The 18,666-nt window shown below is 33.7% G+C and overlaps 1 protein-coding gene and 1 long non-coding RNA gene across 2 annotated transcripts; one reads left to right on the forward strand and one right to left on the reverse strand.

Annotated features, from left to right (window-relative positions):
• The first annotated feature begins 1,655 nt into the window (after positions 1–1,655).
• On the forward strand, positions 1,656–9,632 carry LOC132945708 (uncharacterized). Its single transcript, XM_061015465.1, has 3 exons — positions 1,656–1,760; positions 8,319–9,263; positions 9,312–9,632. Exons 1-3 carry the CDS (start codon positions 1,656–1,658, stop codon positions 9,630–9,632), a joined length of 1,371 nt encoding a protein of 456 aa, XP_060871448.1.
• A 1,047-nt stretch (positions 9,633–10,679) lies between these two features.
• LOC132945280 (uncharacterized) lies at positions 10,680–16,543 on the reverse strand. Its single transcript, XR_009664529.1, has 5 exons — positions 16,430–16,543; positions 16,183–16,248; positions 15,731–15,754; positions 11,987–12,034; positions 10,680–10,995 (listed from the first exon to the last, which is right to left on the reverse strand). It is a non-coding gene; the product is annotated as an uncharacterized LOC132945280 (long non-coding RNA).
• Positions 16,544–18,666: the final 2,123 nt, after the last annotated feature.

Below are 18,666 nucleotides of genomic sequence, written 5' to 3' on the forward strand. Positions count from 1 at the left end.
CGACCAACTCACCAAAGCCATCCAATCAGAGTGCAAAAACTGTTCCTATAAACCGAGACAACTAGACCCCCCGAAATCACTACCTGATGACATACTGCTTGAGATTGATACCAAGCGCTTACTACGGAGATGCTGGCAACGTACACGTGACCCTCGGGTGAAAACGCTGTACAATGCACAGACTTCCCTTGTCAAAGATATCCTCACTCGTCATAGACAATCTGAATGGAATTCTTTCACTGCCACTCTCAATTTCAAAAACAAATCTATATACAAACTAAATCGACGACTCCTCCATAAACAACCTGCAAGTCAACCTCTCAAAGCACCTGATGGGACAAAAATATACGACACCAACTTAAAGGCAGAACTCTTCGCAGACACAATGTCAGCCCAGTTCCAAAACAATCCGGGCCCACCATTACCTAAAGTCACAAACTCAATCCAAAGACTACGCACCCTTGTAAATCCTCCATCAGAAGACTATGTTACGCCGAAAGAAGTATCTGACATAATAAAAGGACTCCCTTCAGCCAAAGCTCCAGGAGAGGATGCCATTACAAACAAGACAATGAAACACCTCCCAAAAATTGCAATTATCCTCCTAGCGAACATTTACACGTCATGCCTCAGACTCTCATACTTCCCTGATCAGTGGAAAAAAGCGCAAATTGTCATGATCCCAAAACCCATGAAGAAGCACCAAATACCAGACAATCATAGGCCTATATCACTTCTCAACACTATGTCAAAAATATTCGAAAGAATAATACTTCGTAAGCTTAACATCCATGTTAAAACTAGATATGAACAACACGTTTTCCGTACTGGCCACTCTACGACCACCCAGCTAATCACACTGACTGACGACCTGAACCAAAGGTCCCAGAAGGGGGAAAACGGTGGCTGTCTTCCTGGACGTGGCAAAATCCTTCGACTGCGTGTGGCACCAGGGGCTCATCCACAAGCTAACACTCTCAAACGTCCCTCACTCACTTATAGTACTCATCGAATCTTTTCTTAAAGGCCGTACTTTCAAAATCAGAATATCTGACCACCTATCTACATCACGTAATATAGAAGCGGGTGTCCCTCAGGGGTCATGTCTCTCACCACTCCTATACTCAGTCTACGTAAACGATTTCCCGACCGTTGGACCAGTCACACTAGCTCTCTTTGCGGACGATACTCTCCTATACACGAGCAACCGAAACTACAAATATGCAGTTTACAAGCTACAAAGGCAATTGGACGTCACGAACGACTGGCTCACCAAATGGAGAATCCAATTAAACGTATCCAAAACGGTAGCAGTGATATTTGGGCCTCGATCCCAAAAACACAACATGAAGTTAAAATTACAAAATCAACATCTCGAATGGAGCTACTACGCAAAATATCTTGGAATCACTTTCAACCACAATCTAAGCTTCGACAAACATATCCAAAATACCATTCGTAAGGCGCGCGGTGCCCGGACTGCACTATATCTGGTCCTAAACCGAAACACTAATGTTCCACTGGCCAACAAATTGAAAATATATAAAATATACATCAGGCCCATCATTTTATACGCAGCTCCTGTTTGGAGAAATAGAATTCACCAATCATCTTGGAAACAGATTGAGGTCTTCCAATCCGTAGCACTACGTACCATGACCGGCGCCTACTACCTGGTCTCAAATCAAAACTTACGAAACTCAATGTCCATAGAAACCCTTCAAGACGAAGCACTTTATCTTTCAAAGAACCTTGCTCATGTACTTTCACGGAGCAAATATCCCCACTTATCATGCCTAGTCCCACAAACAGACCAAAACAAATCAATTAATTAACCTCATTCAGACAGTAATGGCCCAGCCAGGTGCTCTTAATAGGCCAAAGGCCGTCCCATCAAAGCAAATTGCGATAAAACAACCTTTTTCTTCTCAACACTTTCACACTCATTCAGACTTCGATCATCCATACACAACGGACCGAATTGAAAGGTGAAAAGGAAGAAACCTGAAGAAATAGCAAGCAACGACAATCGACGAAGCGACGCAGAACAGCCAGCCCGAGGATATTACACGACGACGCCGCCGGAGCACGGTATACCACCGCCGTTACGATTACAGCTACCAGCAGCACCGAACGGCAGACGACGCCGCCAACAACGAACTCGGACCCACCCGGCTTACTACTGTTATTGCAGTGACGGTAGATTGCCTTCACCGAAGACCATACGGCGCTCTCTTCTGAGTGTTCGGTGACTTACGTATCTATACGGTGCGACACCCGCAGTTCCCGATCGACGAATAACCCCAGATTGGACGCCCGGAGACCAGCGAATGACAGACCGCGGAAGCGCAGCCACCGATGACCGAAGCCCCGAGAAAGCGACCGATCGTCTGTCCGGCGTGACATGGATCATCACCGACTGGCGGAACACCCCGGCGACCAACTCACCCATCAATCACTCGGACTAACAAACTCAAGGACTCAATTCTGACGACAGCAAGCCGAACCCCGAGAACGATAATCATACCGACACTTGACCGGACGCTGCCGTCATTTAAGATTACCTTTTTTCGCTACCTCACTATACCCACGGCACTTATTCAAGTTGACCGTCCCGGATTCGACTCACCGCCGGAGTACCACTTAATTAAGCTTGTACCGGCGACGGTCAATCTCTGATCCCTCAATTGTATGCATCATCTATTATGCCCCACAACTTGTAATTAGAGTCCGGCCACAGCCCGACTGCACTTAAGCACCACCGACTGTTCCGATCCACTTACTTAAGTCTGATCGGAACAACTCGACGCTTTACTTAACCTAACTAATATTCATGTAAATATATTAAAGTTAAATAAGAATACAGTAACGTAATTACCATAAAAACACGTGCGTTCAAATTATTTCACGGCACGGGACGTTTTACTGACGCCCCGTAACAAGTATCTTTCAGAAATATTGATAAGAATTTCATTTTTTCATTGTCGTCCCAATTGCTTATTTGTGCTGCTCTTTCGTACTGTCTAATAAATGTTTTTATGTCTCCTTGTCCGGAAAAACTATCTGGTTTAATTATCATTTTTTCCATTTTGTGTTTTGGATTATTATTTTCTAAATTATTTAATTTTTTAGGTGTGCTTTCTATTACAAGTTGTGAGTTGCTAAAGAAGGTGGTATTTAAGTTCGATTCAGTTTTAATTGGACTTTCGATATCTTCGTATATGTGTTGTTTTTTGTTGATTCGTTAGGATTGAGTTTTATTAAATTATTATAATTATTGTCGGAGGTTTGCTCTAAATTATTTTGATATAATGTATTACTATAGTGTCTAAAATTTTGTCTGCCTGAATTATTAATTTATTTGCGTTAATTTCTAAATCGTTAGTTATATTTTTAATGTCGTTAGTAATTGATTTATTTGTAGTACTATTACTTGTTTCAGGACTTGAATCGCTTAAGTTACTTTGTATGAGTAAATCTTTAATGTCAATTTTATCTTTTATTGAATTTTCTTGAACTTCATGTTTTTGTAATTTTCTTAAGGTTTCTTCAATGTCGTCTAATTCTGTGATCCCTTTATAATATTTTGATAATCTAGCCCTTAGATTATCTACGGTTCCTACGCTTATTAATTGTTTAGATTTGCATAAGTCAATAAGTTCTGATTTTTTATGTGAATAAATATCTGTTAATTTAGTAATTTTCGAACCTAAGGCTATAAGCTCTTCCTCATTCATATCATATAAAGATTTAATTGAATTAAAGAAAAATTTTGTAATGGAAGAGGTTGATTTTTCTTAATATATTTATACTTAACAATAACGACTTAATTATTGAATAATTTAAGAATTAAAATTAAAATATATATTTTTTTTTTGAAATAAACTAAATACAATTTTGAAAGACGAAAGAAAATTAAACTAATAAAAAAACTATTTAAATTATTAAAAAACTTACCTACAATCCCAATATTAATATGTAAGTATATTACAAAACGTTGCTCACCTTGGCGTATATGTGTAGACGCACGGTTAACAAAATTGTACTCACGCGGCACAAACGTTGTGTTGTCGGTAAGACAAAAATCAAACGCGTATTTGTTAGTTAATCGGTTCACGCACACAATTGCGTTCTGGGTTTCTACTGCACCCAAAACTCTTATAACTGTTATTTTAACTAGTAAAGCACTACAAATTTGCTTCCGGTTACACTACCAGAAATGTACAATAATTAGTCGTACTTCACTTGTACAAAAAAAAATATATTAGTGTACTCACGAGGTACAACCGTTGCTTTTTCCATAAGAAAAAAATTATTGAACGCGTATGTGTTACTCACTCGGTATACACACGCATAAAATTGCGTTTTGGGTTACTACTGCACCCAAAACACACAAAAAATATATTTTACTTGAACAGGTAAAAACACTAAACTTGCTCCAGGTTTTACTACCCGAAACGTACACAATTGTCGTGCTTCACTTGTACAAAAAAAATTGGTGTGCCAAGGGAATTTGTCCCAGACCACACGTAAAAACTGTTGTACTTCTCGTACAGAAAAACTTCAAAAAATTAGACGTGCCAAAGTTGAGGTACCAGGGCACACGCACACAAAAAAAAAATGTCTCCGCCCGTGAATAAGAACCCCGTTGGGCGCCAGTTCGTGGTATCACCCGTATTGGACAATACGTGGTAAACCAACTATACGCCTTACCCTCGTATTCTCTAGTTAATGACACTCTCTAAAGTTAATTAGAATGGCACTGTTAACTCATTGAGGTACGATGGTATGCGCTTGTCCATTCTTAGTTCGTTCCTATTGTTGTGAACCCCTGAATAATATTATATTATATTGTGTTCACATATAATATAATATTAACAGTGTTCACATATAATATAATATTAACAGTGTTCACATATAATATAATATTAACAGTATAAGGATAGTGTGTTGGTCGACAGCTCGTTGACAGGAATCCGCTGACTAGGCGATTCGGCGTCCAGCTGAACCGTAGGCCGACACACATGGAGGAGGTTAGTCAGTCGTATTAGAACAGAGCATTATACATAACGTATGTTTAAGAAGAGCATTTTATAATATTCAAACAACTAGTTACAGTTAATACCTGAAATAAAACCTATAATTAATATTGATCTAATCGTGCGTTGAATTATTTGTGTTGGAACCACGGTTCCATAACTCTATCTAGTTGAAATGACTCAAAGATTACATATACCTTGGCACTATGCAGTTTAATAAAACTTCATTGAAACATAGTACGTATATCCCGGCGCTGTTCCTATAAAAGGTAAGAACGTAAGAATGACTAAAATAATGTTTAACTCGGGTTTTCAGGTCGGAAACACTTTTATTGTATTAAAACAAACATAAATAAAACACTTGGCAAATTCAGATCGCCTAGTCCGTACTACGCTCGGCGTTTCACACGCACGTCGTACCTACGTCCTCGCCGAATCACTCAGCGACAACGGGGCCAGTGCCTGCGCGTACGGCGGTGTTATATAGAAAATATTATTGACGCCTCAGCACATATTGCTTCGCTGGCCTGACCTATGTCAATAATTTACAATTTAAAATATTCCCACCTATATTACATATATATTAAATAATATTATTTTGACGACTGTCTGCAATATACGATAATATTATTATTATCAATTTTACAATTTTATCACTTTATCATCTTATCAATGTTTGGTTATAATAATAATAATAATAGTAATATCTAAAGAAAGTATTTGTTTTACATATATATAATTATATATTATATAAATGGGTTTTCAGCAAGTAGAGTTTAATAATAAGGATTGTATAATACCCTAAGGGAAGTACTACCAAAAACCTCTTAAACATTAAAAACGAAATTAAAACGACCCTACAGAATAAACAATGACTAGGGATTATTATTTTAAACATAGACAAGGCACGATGATACAGTCTGGAGGCCTAGAATCATCCATAAGCTCAACAAAATTATAACTAAAGGAAACATGTTAGAATTTATCAAAACTTCCTTGGCAACCACATATTTCAAGTCAACATCCCTGACACTATCCATTTATTTTACCAGGAGAATAGTGTACCTCAAGGCACCACCATATCTGTCAAATTATTGCTTATCACTATCAATGATATCTCCGAGGAAGTACTCAGTCCCAACATCCCTCTTTTACATCTCACAATATCTCCATTATCGTGGGCAATCACGTCATCGAGAAGAAAACACAAGTTAAAATACTTGGACTAATTTTCAATTCTAAAGTAACTTGGCTTCCTTTCATTCAATCCATCAAAAACTCATGTTACCCCCAAAATAAACATCACCAAACCACTCTTGCATACCTCACGGAGGACTTAATCAGGCATCTTATTAAAAATCCATAAAACCTTTAAACTTGTCTCTCTCCCTTATGGCTCATTCCTACCTGGACCTACACCAACTCCACTCAATACAGAAATCTCCTTGAGGAAATACTATCACTAACATCTCGACATGCACTTATATTCACGGACGAATCTGTCACGGAGTACTGTGCCGGAATGGATATCATCCATGGATATATCAACTTCTAATTAAAAACTATCAAATATAGGCTCCATCTATTCCATGGAAGCACTGGTTATCCTTAAAGCCATTTAGTTGAAGCCAGGCAGATTTTAATTCTTATCGACTACATTTTGACTATCGTTAGTATCCAGAATCAATGGAAACCAACTGACATAGAAAGAAAAATACAAAATGCACATTACTGAGCCCTCCACATCGGTAAACACATATCACACGTGTGAATCCCAGGTGGCCAAGCCATTACAATATTGGAGGAAACAAACAGGCTGATATGGCCCCAAAACTTTCCCACTCAACCAACAACTATTTCTATTTCACTTCAGGCCTTCTCCTACCAGGACTATGGTAAAAGAATTATCGCCAAAGAAACACATGACTTGTGGGAAAATAAATGGCTTAAATTGCCAACCAAATTACGCGAGATCAAAGGGACCACCGATCCTTGGTTTTTCACCAAATACATTATCAGAAAACAGGAGACAGTCATCACTTATCTAAGGATAGGTCACACCCACATTACCCACCATACCTCATGAAGAGAGAAGAACCACCAATTTGTACCTACTAACGGACAAAAACTGAAACACATCCTCACAGAATGTCGGTGTTTCAGAAAGGTGTAACGTCACTGTCGGCACAGCATTTTGACCCTCCTCTATAAAATCTCTAACATTATTACAAACAGTAATATATTATCGCAAGCAATATTCCCAAAATATAAATAATTAACAGAACTAAGCAATCATTCCCCAATACCCTACCATGCTGTAATGGTCGGTTAAAACAATGGCTAAATGTTATTTAACCATGGTCAAAACAACGTAAATTGTTCTCTGGTCCCCGTTGCCGTCATCGTAGTTTCTGTTGCCACCGACACGTGCGTCGTGCGCCCGGGGCAACCTGTTCTCCCGATATATTTTACAAAGTCCCCCCCCCCCCCCACACGACAACACTGCTGCTCCATCTCAAATCTACACAACGGCCTATGACACGGATCGCCGTGACGATCACTTTACATTTTTTCCAAGACCGCTGACCTATGAAAGTGGGCTCCGTTACGTCTATTGTTCTTTCCACGCCTCGTGGTCGACCGCTGCTTGTTTTCCGTTACAACCTTTTTTGTATTTATTAAAAATCAATGATCATTGATGTCGCGGACTTTAATTTAATTACCTGGTATTTTTCGCTCATCTCTGATTTCTACCCATATTGTTTGTCGAATTTGTTGGTCCCAATAATCGGAGGAATCATGGTTATAAAACCTAATGTTTACGAACTTTTTCAATTAAAGAAAAGGCTCATCCATTATTTAATTTTGTAAATTAATTAAGCTACAAACTCAAACCACTAGCGAAATTCTATTTTTCTACTAAAGACAAAATTCGTGAGGCCTCATGGTTCTAAAATATGTGTGATGTTGGAAAATCAAAACGCACTGTCACGCGAAAGATACGAAATGTGACGTGACATGCGTTAGATGCCATTGGTGGTGTGGTGGTGGTGACTGTTGATACATTAAACTACTATACTTCTATACTCCGGCCCACGAGAGTCCATATGTCAGAACGCGTCCGTCGCTGCGCATCGGTTCCCCTTCCATACGCCGAATCATACCGATCGGAAACCGGCCGGCAACGATCGCCGACAGCCGTCGTTAAGGAATGTTATTGAACTATTTGTTATTAGATGTACATAAATTAAAATTTGTTTTTTTTTTATAATTACTTAGGTTGTGCATACCAAACAGAAACAAATTATGATAAATGTATACAAGGATATCCTCATCACAGAACCCGATATTACTTATGAAAATTTAGTGAAAAGGGTGTCTATAGCATGTGGCATTGGAGTACTAACAGTCAAAAACACAATCAGCGAATACAAGCGTACGGGCAAAGTATCCTCACCAATGAATAAAAAGAAAAGACCTACTGTAATAGATAAAGTTGACGATTTTGACAAAGATGCAATTCGTCAAAAAATCCATGCATTTTGGTTCAGACGAGAAATTCCGACATTAACAAAAATAATACAAGTAGTAAACGATGATCCTGATCTTCCAAATCTAACACGTACGTCATTCCAAAGATTGTTAAAGATCATGCAATTTGAGTACACAAAAAGGGACAGAAACAGTGCTCTTACCGAAAGAGAGGATCTTGTTACTTGGCGGCGCAGTTATATTTCTGACATTCGACGTTATCGAGAGGAAGGCCGAACAATTTATTTTTTGGATGAGACGTGGGTCAATGCTGGAGATTGTTCGTCAAGAGTATGGGTCGACCAAACAATACAATCACACCGAGATGCTTTCCTCAGAGGCTTAACTACAGGGTCACGTAATCCAACAGGAAAAGGCAAACGGCTCATTGTGGTTCACATCGGGTCAGCTGAGGGTTTCGTCGCAGGTGGTCTTTTGTGTTTTGAATCAAAAAAAAACACATCTGACTACCACGACGAAATGAACGGAGATACATTTTTCGAATGGTTCTGTGGCGTTTTACCTTTATTAAAAGAGAATTCGGTAATAGTTATGGATAATGCACCGTACCATTCGGTGAAAACAGAACAATCACCTACCTCTGCTTGGAAAAAGGCTGCCATAGTTGAATGGCTTGAATCCAAAGTCGTAGAGACCAACCCATCCATGATCAAATTTGATTTGTTAAAAATTGTTCGAAATATAAAACACAAATATAATTTGTACGTGGTTGATGAAGAGGCCAAAAAACAAAAAAAAATTGTTCTACGTTTACCTCCATACCACTGTGAACTCAATCCCATTGAGTTGGCATGGTCGGTAGTAAAAGGACATGTGAAGGCAAATAACACAACATTTAAGATAAATGACGTTCGGCAATTATTAAACGATGGTATACAAAAAGTGACACCTGAAATGTGGTCCAATTTTGTTTCACACACAATAAAAGAAGAGGACAAATTGTGGCAGATAGACTATATTTCTGATGAGATGTTGGACGAAGAACCGACATCGCACGTGTTAACTATTACTGGATTGACGACTTCTGATTCAAGTGATTGACGATTTTTTTTAAATATTATAATATCTGTAAATAATTATGTTCAATTTGATAATTTTAGTTATACTAAAATCTAATAAAAAACTAGACAAAAAATTGTTGCTCATTTATTTTTACTATGATTATTATTTGTATTGTTCAGTTGTATAAATATAAATTTTTAATATATATATGTATGTGCGTATATTTATAAACAAGCAGGTATACCTAATAAGGTAATGAGTAAATTAAATAAAAAAAAATGATGATGTCTCACATAATATTATATTAAATTTATAAAAATGAATACCGATTATAATATGCTACGCCGCGGCGACGCAATTAATTAGCTGTGTTTTTATGACCCGCTGTATTCACGTTGCCGAGTGGTGGGAACAGCACTATGGTGGGAGAAAATTCGGCCGGCAGCTGTCGCGACCGTCAGTATCGATGCGCGGTTTACGTATGGACTCTCGTGGGCCGGAGTTTAGGTACCTACTTAATAAGACGTATATCCTACACTTTTTTCCCGTGACATGATAGCATATAATAGCACGTGCGCTCACGTGACGTAACAATACACAGTACTACACAGTACTATACAGTAGTCAGTGACCGAAGTGACTGTGTCCCAGCTTAACAGACGGGACGGAACGAAAAGTTACAAACAAATAAACAGTTATCCGCACCGCCCTCGATGATAATTATAGTGGCTTCAGCATATCTTCTATTGTCGATTACTAATATGGATAATAACACAAACGTATTTCATAGTCGTTTGTTGTTAACTGTATAAACCGTAATGGTGACATGTGCACTGTGCAGGTACATTTTCACCAATCGTAATATGATATTTATATACTTATATTATCTGTAGGTGTGTAGCATACATACATACTGACATTTACCAATAATATTATTAACTATATTTTTTTTAATAATATTATAATAACTTTAGGTACGGGATCGGGACGACGCAACGACGAAAATAAACACATTGAAAAAATATTTTAAATAAAATAATAATAATAATCGTACAATATAATATTACTATTTTTTTTTATTGGCTATAAATGAAATAAGTTTTTTAATTAACTAATTTAAATACTTTTCAAGAAAACCTTTAACAGCAATTGCAACTTATGTAAAATAATTATTTAAATTAATTTAACATTTATAAATTATATATATATATGATGTATATTGTATATAATATCAATAGGCCAGTTTTCTTTAAATATATCTCTGTTAATCATTAATTATTAGTATTTGTTGCAGCTTGTAAATATTCAATCATTCATACTTTTGTAGTTAGTTTCTTAATGATAGTATACTGCAATGGATTAGAGTGTTTACAAAATTGTTTTGGTTTTGGCACATTCCCACCTAAAATTTGAAATAAAATAATTTTAATTTTTGATTCTGAGTGGAGCGATGATTTTATTAGTTTTACAATGCGTTATAAGTGTTTTTTTTTTTTTTTGATGGTTGAAAAATTGCTCTGATTGTCAACTTGCTACTTGGCTTAAATTGGATCTAGTTTGTACCATAGATTATATTATACATTAGAGTATTAGACATTATATAATGTATAATCTGTGTTTGTACTTCGGGGGTCAAAGTTCCACAGTACCTATAATATAAGCGCGAGAAACAAAAAACCGGAATTTTACCCAAAACTATTTTTTTTAAACACTGAATTAATTTTTTTGTTGTTGTATAAAAACATATAAAGCTACTAGTTTTTATGGTCGAAGAAAATAATATAATAATATAGTCCATCAAAATAACTCTAAATGAGTAGCATATAAATAACTTCCTAACCTCAAAATACGTCTGACTAGCTTTTACGGCCACTTGGGATGCGTCTTTTCCTCATTAAAAGGAAATATTGTAATAAGCGGGAGGGTAGGAAGTGGTCCAACTTTTTCTTTAAAGACCGTGGCCAAGTGTAAAAAAAAAAGATTCTCAATTATCGTACTATACGAAAATATATTGGATATATAAATTACCCCAATTGTCATTACCTTCTCATTATTATAGATTAGATTATGTCAATGGTGTCGATAAAATCCCATAGTTAAGAAAAATACTGACAATATTTAATTTTGACTTCCAGAATCCAACTAGATCCGCTATGCTACCAGAATAAAGAAGTTGAAGATTGAAGAACTTCTACTACACAAAAAAGTCATGAAGGACAAAAATAAATTTAAAAAAACACATCATTGTACAATCAATACTTTCATCGCTTCACTCAGATTCTAAAATACAAACAAACTAATAAAATCATTTTTTTTAAATTTAAGTATAATAAATTTACCATGGTGTATTATTACTTATTATAATAAGTAATAACATAATATTTACGACGTACCTAATTGAAATTTTTTAAAGATGAAGTTTATAAAGTAATCCAATTGATCTTTAAAAATTAAAACACCAAATAAGATTATTTTAATTTTTTACATTATAGAAATCCTGTTATTTAATTTCACATTTTCACATAATTTAATGTATTATAATATACTAAATATTGTAGACAAATAAACTTAAGCTTATTTTGTATGATACAATAATTGTAACCCTTTTAACCATTTCATATATTATGTATTATTGAATAGAATATTAGAATAATATACACAGTTGGCTTGGTTTGGCGCGGTGGCTGCAATCAATCACGCAACGTGAGTAACGTACTAACGTCCTCTGACCTCCCGGGTCGGCGACCACCCGGGTACGTACTACGTAGTGGCAAAAACCTTGCCACACATGCACGACGTGTCACTGTTGCTATCCAACCTTATCAATAACCGTACTAACCTTACCAACCGTACCAATTCTATCAACCGTAATCTCTACAATAGCTAATTACCATAATATATACTTTATTCAGAATAACTCGACCGACTAAGACACGTTTTTTCCGCGCATGCCCACCACAATCTGGATATCGGTGAGAGCGTTAACACAGGCGCCCGATAACGGCCAGCGATGACTATCGGCCAATCACAGAAAGCATAGCCATCGCATGGGTCAGGCACTGTTCAGCGGCTCAGTCTGCATGCGCGAAGTGGTTCAATCTTATTCGGAATAGAGTATAGTGGCCAGGCTCAAGTTTAATTTTAAAAAAAGTACCTATACGTAGATATTAATAAATTATGTTCATGGTAATATAAATTATGTCCCAAAAGTCTCAAATCACCCTTAGTATCTCAATGGAAAATCAATATATTTAAATACGGTTTTTTTCATAGTAATAAGACAGTATGAAAATTCTGATTGAATAGCATAAGTTTCGATTTTTTTTTTCAAAAATTACCAAACATTTTTTTGGGCAATTAAGATTTTTTAATTTCCAAGATAACCGTTTTGTTGATCATATTTTTTAAAACAGTTCAAAAATAAAAAAAAAAGGTGGATAAGTGGATGTCGCTCTGCTGTACGGTAGGTTACAAGTGGGTCACTGTAATGGATGGTGTTAAATTTGAATTCAATGATATAATATCATTGTATAAGAAAAACGATTCTGAGCGAAAACGGTCAGTCAGCCTATGATTTTACCAAGTATATTTGATGATATTATTGTGAATAAGGTAATTTATATATAACCTATTTACGTGGAGCCTTGTTTTAAATTTTCAATCCTTAGCCATAAAAGTTAAACATTTATAAATTTTTAACTACAAAATAATTAATAAATTATAAATTTGATAAATGTTGTCAAAATTTGAACTTTAAATGCTTATAAAAAAAAATTGTGCCTATGTATTTTTAATATTTTTCAACTGCTATTAGAACGATATATCAGGAGCATTATATTAAATTTTCACGCTTTTTTACCCAACAAATAAAAATTTATTGATATTTATAGAAAAAAAACTAAAAAAATTGAATACTGACAATGTCCGTAAACAGCTCAAAAAGAGTCAAAATATTTTCAACATTTTATGGTGTATAGAAAATGCTAATATAAACATTCAGTGAAATTTTCAAGTATCTACAGTCATTCGTTTTTTAATTACAATAAAATAAGAAAATTGTTACATGAGAAATCGAGTAAATATCAAATGTTGTAAAAATATAAATTTCAGACGCTCATAAAAATTTAATTTAAGTTTCTTCTAGACATTTTTTTTTTTGATAAAGGTAGACAAACTTATGAGTAATCTTATATTACATTTTCAAATCTTAGATTTAAAAAGAAAAATTTTTATGAATTCTCATCAAAATAATTTGTTATTTTTCGTGATTTTTCCGGATTTTGTCAACATTTGAACTTTAAATGCTTATAATTAAAAACTGTGACTAAGGATTTTTAATTTTTTTCATCTGCCTTTGAAACAATAACCTAGGAGCCTTCTATTAAATTGTCAAGCTTTTTTACTCAACAGATAAAATTTTATTGATATTTATAGAAAAAAAAACTAAAAAAATTGAAAACTGACAATGGCCGTAAACAGCTCAAAAAGAGTCAAAATATTTTGTAAATTTTATGGTGCATAGAAAATGCTAATATAAACATTCAGTCAAAATTTCATGTCCCTACGATCATTTGTTTTAGAGTTACACCAAAAACCAAAATCGATTTTCTCAAAAACAGATTTTGCGTAAAAATTCCCGTTTTTCCTTAATTTTTCTTTTGTTTTTCACGTCGCTTGTGAAAACTACTGGGAAATTTTTACTTTTGACCCCCCAAAGTACCAACTAGATTCACTTTCCTATCAGAAAAGTTACTATTGAAGAAAATCCAAGCACTTTTACTGTCCTAAAAGGTGATGACAGACACAAAAATAAAAAAAAAATAAAAAAATAAAAATAAAAAAAAAAACACACATCATTGTAGAATCAATACATTCATCGCTTCGCTCAGAATCTAAAAATGTTTAATTTAATGAAAATTGACCAAGTTAGGGCTAATTATTATTTTGAATTTCAGCCGAAAAATCAGCATTCCAGTTTCTGATTAAAGCATGCAAATCGTACTTTGCTAATGCCATATGTATAGTCAATTAATTATATGTCACATAAGACAACGTCATGTTAAACCAGGACTGTATTGGTATGTACTATGCATAGGTGATAGGTCCATCGAGATTTTCACTTCTAAGCGGTCTTTTACATATTCAGTGGCCCAAAATTACGTCTAAAATTGTTACGCGTTTATAGTGGCTAATCGTATTTTAAACGTGTATTTATTCTCACCCATACTCACATGACCAGCCCATTGTTTATGCGGTCCACGGTCCACCGTGATTTTCTCGGTATCTCGACTAATCAATCCGGACCTGTGTTAAGCTATGTCTTAGGTGACATAAAACTGACTATGCATACGGATACATTAGGTATATAGTATTTTGCTAATGCCGTATTTATAGGTAACATAACTATTATTCTTAGAAATTCGAAATAATAGTTAGCTCTAACTTGGGCAATTTTCATTAAATTTTAATATTTTTTTTTAACTGTTTTAAAAAATACGATAAAAAAAACGGCTATAATGGAAATTTAAAAAACTTATTTGCCTGAAAAAAATGTTTGGTAATTTTTATAATTTTTGAAAAAATAATCGAATTTTATTCAATCAGAATTTCCACTGTATAGATGTTATCATTATACGAAATACGCAACGATGTACAAAATACTGAAATACTATTGTAGATTGAACTATTGAAGATCGCTACTATAGATGTCTATCAAATAAAACAGGAAAATTCAAAATTAACTGCTAATAATAATTATGATACCTAATACAGATGTCTTTCAAATAAAACAAGAAAATTCAAAATTAACTGCTAATAATTATGATACCTAATACAGTAATGAAGATAGGTAGTCAATATTCGTGACATGAAGACTTCCACTTCCACTGCCGAAGAATTTGACTAGAAGCAATAAAACATTACTATACAAATATTTAATCGAATCTTCGTTAAATCAGTTAAATAATAAATAGTACTGAGTGCGACTGCAGTATCGTCAAAAGAAGTGGACTACTGGGTCATTTACTCATAAAGTCAGTATGCAATATTGTATATAAATCAAGTAAATAATATTCATCTTCTGTACCTACTAATAGTATAGCCTATAGATATATTTTTTAATAGTTAGCATTCCTTACTTGTATTTGTCAAATTTATCAATGCTAGAATATTTAAAAACAATACAATTGTTATTAACTAATATTTTAATTTCAAACCACAAAGAAAAACTCTTCTCAAAAACTTTTCGTGGTTTGAAGTTTTAACCAAATATATACTATGAAGTACCTATAAACGATAACTATAACGATTGAATATTTGCATATAGTATTTTTTTTTAACCAACTCAGTAACTTTTTGTACTTGTTTATAAAATATATAACATAAAAATACAAAACCAGCCTATCGATAATTCCGGTTATTGTCAATAGACAACCTTCACCAGACACCAACCATACACTATCACATGTTTTTTGATTAATTTAACCGACCATTACCTCATGATAGTAGAATATATAATATTTAAAATACAAACAGTTATATCTATTTATTTATTTATTAATATATAGATAATTTAGTCTGTTTCACATACTTATATTTTTAAATACGTGCTTTAAAATAATTTGAATATTATTAGCTTTAGATGCACCATTGACCACTAAATAATTAACAAAATATTTAAATTAATTATAATGTGCTGAATAATTATTTAGTTTAATATATTTATTATTTATACATAAATATATTTTGATTTTTTACGTGATATATTGTAGAAAAAGCAAAATATTTAAATAATTAAAATGTGTAGATAGGTACCTGATATTATTATTATTACTAACCTCTATGGAAATCTTCTAAGCTATCTGTAATAAAATAAACATTACAATTTACAACATTTAGGACTAAACATATACCTACCTATTAGCTATTGAGATTTTAATGTGATATACTGATAACCAAATCATAACTAAGATTATGAATTTAGCAACCTATAGGTATTCTCACAATATTCATAAGGTGGATATCAAATATATACCAAATTAGGTTTTGATACTTTGTATAAGTGTTCATTTTTTAAGCTTGAATGTTCAAATCTGGGAGACGTATAATCTAATAATTGTATAGTAGGTACCCATACTTTTGTAATGTTAGGTAATAATTTAAAGGAAAATACAATAAATTGTGGTTCTCGTAACTATTATTAACACATTAAAAATACTCAAACAACAAAATAAACAATGCGAAAATCGGAAAATTCTAAATAAATAGATGTGTGATAATGATTAAGAATGATGATGTATGTTATAAAAATATATTCATTATTGGAAGTGGTGTAAAACTTACTCGTACAACCTAAATTCAAAAAAAAAAATAAATAAATAACGTTTTAATTATTACATATTAGAGTGTTATTAATTTTAATAGTACTGTTAATTTTCAATAATATTAATACCTATTTATTTTATACTAATTGTATTAATTATTAGTTACAAATTCTTTCTTTTTTCTTTCTTCGGCATTTTACAGTTCTTTCAGGCCCCTTGCTGTAACAACATATTGCCTCCATTCTCCCCTATCTTTTGCAATTTCATCTGCGTTCCTTACTCCTAATATCCTCAGATCTTCCTTTATTCCGTCTTCCTATATTTGTCTGGGTCTCTTTGTGTTTGGTTTCCACACTGTTATTATTTTGTCCAATTAGTCCTTCCGATCTCCATACATGCCGGCCTAACTAATTCGTGTACTTTTCAAGGTTCCGACAATGCTAGGTTTGTTATATTATAGCTATTCCAAATGTTTGTTGCTTTTATATTAATTCAACTTACCGGCTACCGTATTAATAATAAGTAATAACAATATAAATATAATATAAAATATCCACACTGACAAACCATCTCCGCTCAGAATCGTTTTTCGTATACAATGATATTACATCATTGAATTCAAATTTAATACCTACCATCCATTATACAGTGACCCACTTGTAACCTACTGTATAGCAGAGTGACATCCGCTTGCCCATCTTTTTTTAATTTAGTTGATAGTGTTTTCGGCATTATGAAAAAAAACTCAGGTATATAATATAATATACATATATTACCAACTTTAGGATAAACGTTAAAACAATTAAATACGTCTTGTTCCTTAAGAAGACGCCACAAGGATTTATTTTGTTGTCTCCGTCTTACAAGTGCGTAACATACCAAATTTACGCTCAACTGCAGATCACGTTTAGCTCCGTTGTAGTTTGTAAATTAGAGTGAATCGACCTATTATGAAACTTGATGGTAAGAACATTATCTGTGTTCGTATGTTGGTTTTTTACGATTATTCTGTTTTAGGTGAGTTATGAGCATTTTAATGTACGTTGTATTATATACGCATAACTTGCTAAAAAATCGAAGTATCATAAAAAACCAACATACAAACACAGATAATGTTCTTACCATGAATAGTTTCATAATAGGTCAATTCACTCTAATTTTTAAACCAACGGAGCTAAACGTATGATGTGCTGAGCCTAAATTTGCTATGTTACGCACTTGTAAAACGGAGACAACAAATATCCGTGTGGCGTCCTCTTAATTACATATTATTATAAAATGTAAATACTATTATATAGGTATAATATAGACACTAAAAAATAACCTATGACATGAATCATTATTAAGCCTATATCATTTATGTATTTACAACAGAGAAACAAAAATGTTTAGGAAACATTCTAGCCAACCTCTACGCGGTATCTCCCGTTTAATGCAAATGAGCTGGAATGGGTACATATTTAATATATCTCTGGGCACTCAATTTACCGCATTACATTTCGGTAGATGGAACCCGGTTTAATATTTTATTTTTTTTAAAAACGGGTATCTCTTTACCAAATATGTTTTAAATTGAAGATATTCAATTATTGTTTATTTTGCATACTTACTTTTCTTTGCTTTTACAACAACACCATCATACAATTCTGGAAAATTAATTAAATAAGCATTTATATTGGTACATATTATAAAAACTATTATAGTGTAAGATATTTGAAAAAAAATGCTAAAAAATAATAAAAAATTATTAT

The sequence above is a fragment of the Metopolophium dirhodum genome, chromosome 5, assembly GCF_019925205.1.
Source record: "Metopolophium dirhodum isolate CAU chromosome 5, ASM1992520v1, whole genome shotgun sequence".
In the NCBI taxonomy this organism is placed as follows: Eukaryota; Metazoa; Arthropoda; class Insecta; order Hemiptera; family Aphididae; genus Metopolophium; species Metopolophium dirhodum.

Coding starts and splice junctions, on each gene's coding strand:
- LOC132945708 (XM_061015465.1), top strand. CDS start 1,656: ATGACCGGCGCCTACTACCTGGTCTCAAATCAAAACTTACGAAACTCA. Junction 1,761..8,318: donor TTTCAAAGAACCTTGCTCAT/GTACTTTCACGG, acceptor ATAATTACTTAG/GTTGTGCATACCAAACAGAA. Junction 9,264..9,311: donor AATTTGATTTGTTAAAAATT/GTTCGAAATATA, acceptor GTTGATGAAGAG/GCCAAAAAACAAAAAAAAAT.